The 4,586-nt window shown below is 36.7% G+C and overlaps 1 protein-coding gene across 1 annotated transcript in view; it reads right to left on the reverse strand.

The window, feature by feature from the left end:
* Positions 1-670: 670 nt before the first annotated feature.
* The window catches only part of LOC107670857 (solute carrier family 22 member 7-like), an 8,936-nt gene continuing 5,020 nt past the window's right edge, over positions 671-4,586 (reverse strand). The window contains exons 4-11 of the mRNA XM_016463639.1: positions 4,156-4,310; positions 3,033-3,201; positions 2,363-2,486; positions 2,161-2,270; positions 1,846-2,060; positions 1,298-1,406; positions 1,007-1,213; positions 671-833 (exon numbers count right to left, since the gene is read on the reverse strand). Coding sequence (XP_016319125.1) covers positions 752-833; positions 1,007-1,213; positions 1,298-1,406; positions 1,846-2,060; positions 2,161-2,270; positions 2,363-2,486; positions 3,033-3,201; positions 4,156-4,310 — 1,171 coding nt within the window. The 3' untranslated portion in view covers positions 671-751. The remainder of the gene's footprint in view (positions 834-1,006; positions 1,214-1,297; positions 1,407-1,845; positions 2,061-2,160; positions 2,271-2,362; positions 2,487-3,032; positions 3,202-4,155; positions 4,311-4,586) is intronic.

Raw genomic sequence — 4,586 nt, forward strand, 5'->3', positions numbered from 1 at the left:
GTACAGTAACGAAGTAAAACTACTTCGTTACTGTCCACCACTGAATTCAGGCATTTTCTCTATAATTTGATATTTACAGCAGTAATATTTGGTATAAAGTTTAGATAATAAGCTAAAATGTTTACAAAACTTTTTTTCTGAATGAGATGTGTCACATTCATTTTATGTAGAAGTTAGAATAATACAGAGTATGTTTTAACTAATGTCTTTGATTGGATATGAGCTGTGGTTTGCCTGTATAATAACTTACGATATTCCTCATCCAATTCAATAGAGTTAAGTCTGAGTTACTCATTTTATAAAATATTATTTGTTGCCAATAAAATAATTTGAAGAGAATATGTGTGATATGTTGGTTTTTGGTGGAAGTTGTCAATTATGGGAGAGGCCTTCCACAGCTCATTAACAAAGGTCAGACTCAGGTAATGTGGAGCTTTCCAGGGTGCTGTCCATCAGAGCCCAGATACTAATGCTGGTGCTGTCCATGGTGCTGTGTGCAGGAACAAAGACTTAAAGACAGAGATTAACGAAAGGGATTAATTAAATATGTATCTAAAGGTAATGCATAAGCAAAAAGACTGAATCAAGATTTCTTTAATTCTAAGAAAGCAAGAAAAACAGTACACCAAGACTCCATGACTCAAGAGTTTCATTAATTATATACTTAAGGCAGGATCTGATGTCGAGTACAGCTTATAAAACTCGTCACAATGGCAGGATGTCTTTTTGTGCTTGTGAAGTGATTTGCATATCACTGCGTTGTGTCTGCACAGATGGGCAACTTTAAAGGGATGTTACTCTGATCCTCTGTTGTGAAGTTGATAGGTTTCTTTCTGTGAAAGATAAATAATAAAGCAAATTATTGTGCATTTAAAAATGAGTAAAAGAAAAACAGACAAACATAATAACAACGGAGGTTTTATGTCAGGATTGTAAGCTGATGTTTCCAAAACGAAAACAATAATTCAAGATCTTTTCTTGTATTTTGTGACATTTATTCTTGTACCTCATCTCTTCAATATCTTCTATGGTTTCTGGCAATCTTTCGTTGTTGGTTTCAGGGAGAAGCCAAGCGATGAGACCAGAAAAGATGGCCACCGTGCAGAAAATGACCTCTGGGAGGAGCTTCCACGTGTCTTCTAAGAGCATGATAAGAGGAGAAATGGATGCTCCCAAACGAGCCATAAAACTGGCGTAGCCAACTCCATTCTGCCTATAGATGTGGAGGAGAGAGAACGGAAGCATTTTCAAAACTGAGTGAGCTTAATAATTGAAAAGGAACATGGCAGACACTAACCTCATGACTGTTGGATAGAGCTCAGTGGTGTATAAGAACACAGTTGTAAACGAAGCCTCTGAAAGTCCTTTACCCAACACTGCGATCACAGTGCGAAACGTCCAGTATTCTAAACCCATAGACACATTCACACAGAAATACAGCATTAATATTAGCATGAATTTCATAGGTCCACCAACATTTTGTTATTGGTTTTCAGTGATGGACAACCATTCCATGTTGGCATCTGTTGATTTGGCTAGTTTCTGTGATTTGCATCAAAATGAACAGAATTTGATTGGCTGTATGGCTTCAAAAAACATGGAAAGTGCTTTCTCACCAATTTTAAAAGCTGATGAACATATGCATTTTTCTATCCTACTTATGCAAATTATATGGTAATTTGCATTTTACAATTTGCTTTTAGCATTGTTTTTCCTGCTGGCCTTGACCTTGTCAGAATCATTATGGTAAATCTGTTTTTCGGTTGAGAACCATTGATTTAAAATGCACTTGAAACTAAAGGGCTGCTTTGTTAGAAATTGAAATGACACATTTGATCTACAAACCTGTAGGTGTGATGATGTTAATGAGTATGCAGAATCCTGTGAGCACCAGTGTCCCAGTCTGAGTGATTCTACGGCCGACCTTATTGAGACTAAAGTAGATGAGGATTTTTGCTGGCACTTCTATGGCTGCATAAATGAAGTGTGTCAGGTAAAGGTCAAGCCCAAAGCTGGTGATGTTTAAGCTGATGCCGTAGTATGTAGAAGCAACTCCATACCTACAAATAGGGGAAGTGAAAGTAGGTTCTTTGCTTTCACATATTCAGAGGCACTTTCTTTGAATATAAAATGCTTAAATTAGTACACACAAAAACCTACCACACTATGCCGGTGAAAAGTGTGAGTCTCCTCAGCTGTGGGGTTTTGAACAGGTCCAAGTAAGTGTAACTGTGACCCTGCTGTTCCACAGTCATTACAGTGGACAAAGCCTTTGATGGAAACAGAAAGAACGGTGTTTTAAACCCTTGCTGAAATTGAGTTCTTTGCAAATATTTAAAAGATGTCAAATGAGACCGTTTACCTCTAGTTTAACTCGAGATGTAAAGTCTCGTCTTTTGTTAAAAGTAGCACATTTTTGCAGATACTTGTATGCTGTTTCTGCCTTTCCATTTGCTATTAGCCACCGCGCTGATTCAGGGATCCACCTATGAAAGTATTAAACAATTATTTTTTCTTCACAAGGTTGACACGTAAGGTTGAAATTATCTTAAGAATTTTAAATCATAAGCCAAACCAACCAGTTCTGAAATTACAAACTTTTTATTACAAACTTTGATTTGAGGCAAAGCAAAGAAAATGGAGAATGAAGTGGTGTAAATTATATGATTAAATCATGATGGAACGGTTTATTAATAGTAAAAATTATTAATTTTGTTGTTCACAATGGTATTGACACCTCTTGTTAATAAAGAACAGAAATATATATGACATAATCAGATGACGGAAGGTACAAAGGCTCTTTTAGGTCATTTAGGACAAAGGGCATTTGCAGGAGCTCATGGATGAAGCCGGTACTACTTTTATTATTGTTGAATTTACTGATTGTGAGAGAAACAAAAAAAAAAAAAAGAAGAACTTTCCAGCTGAGAAAAAACATGACATGAACTTACAAACAGGCCCTGACTGTGAGGAAGACTCAGGACTCTCATAAACATTTTTTTTTTATAAAAACAATAATGGTATTTCCTTACCACCAAATGGCTGTAGCAAGAAGAAGAGGAGAAGTGACAGTAATAATCAGCATTCTCCAATCAGTGACCAGATAGGCAAAACCGGCCAGCAGCATGTTGCCTAAACTCCAGGAAATACTGCCGAACACACCGATAAATGTACGGTGTTTAGTGTCCACCCACTCAATACCTGCAGAACAGATCACACTTAATCATTAAAGATCAGAAACATTACAAAAATGTTTCACAAAACAGTTACAAAAGATTTTAAAAATCTACAAACATAAATGCATTCTACATGGTTTCCTTTTTCCAGAAGGGAAAAGGGTAAGATAATGTTCTTTAATAAAACAATTTTTAGTACTTAATATTTAACTTTTAGAAAACTGCAACTTTGTAATTCAACTTTTTACCTTTTTATATAGTGCTTTTTACAATACAGATGGTTTCCCAGTAACAAAGAGGAAAGTAACAGAATCAGTCATGCAAATTTGAGAATAATTCAAATACAAGCTCTAAAAAGACAACAGTGTCATTACTGACGGTGACCGTGATTTCACCAAGTACAACATGTTCCTGGATCAACATCGGTGTTGATCCTGGAACAACATTCCAATTAACCAATCAGAATTGAGGGATAACTTTTCAGGAAATATCTGTTTTAGGCTTATGATCAGGGTTAGGTGCTTCTACACCCTTGGTAATCAGCTATCATTTCACACTGATTTTAGGAATAGATTATGGGTAGGGTTAGGTTTAGGGGTAGGGATTGGGTTTAGACTATATTTTTGGACAGTAATGTTGATCCAGGATCAACAAAAGATGTTGATCCAGGAACATGTCTTGGCAAAATCACGGCGACCCATTACTGACACAGTGTTCAGTGTTGATTCAGTTTAGTTCAATAACTATGTAAAGTTAATCTATTATTAAACAAATTCAGCTATAAGCAGCTCTACACAAGACAATAGTGTCATTATTCAGCTCAGTTCAGTTCAAGTTTTGTTCTCATCTGATAGCGTCAGTGCGGTCAAATGACCATAACTGACTGTAATTGGTAAATTGTTGAGACTGGACAAACGACTCAAAGTCTCTGAGTCTTGGATAAAGGATAAAGGCAGTTAAGCTTCAAGAAAAGACCTACTGAGAACAAATGATATGTTGATGATCCCCGTCAGTGCGAATCCGGTCAGGAAGCGGAAGGCAGCAAACATGATGTAGTTGCTTGAGAAAGCACTAACAACACTGAACACTATAGATGACACATAAGACACCAGCAGCATACTTCTACGACCATACCTGAACAACAACACACAGATGAACAAAGAGCATGCAGAACATCAATACTGCATTCATAATAAGATCATGTTTCATTGAACTCTCTCTCTGTAATACACTCTCTCACTATGTACACTTTTAAAGTACACATAGGCCTATGTACCTTTAAGATACAAATATATAGTATTTTGGGGTAAATAAGGTACAAAGTTAAACCTTTTAGATCAGGGGTGCCCACACTCGGTCCTGGAGGGCCGGTGTCCTGCAGAGGTTAGCTCCAACCCTAATCAAACACAC

Source organism: Sinocyclocheilus anshuiensis, unplaced genomic scaffold, assembly GCF_001515605.1.
Source record: "Sinocyclocheilus anshuiensis isolate Anshui unplaced genomic scaffold, SAMN03320099.WGS_v1.1 scaffold784, whole genome shotgun sequence".
Lineage (NCBI taxonomy): Eukaryota > Metazoa > Chordata > Actinopteri > Cypriniformes > Cyprinidae > Sinocyclocheilus > Sinocyclocheilus anshuiensis.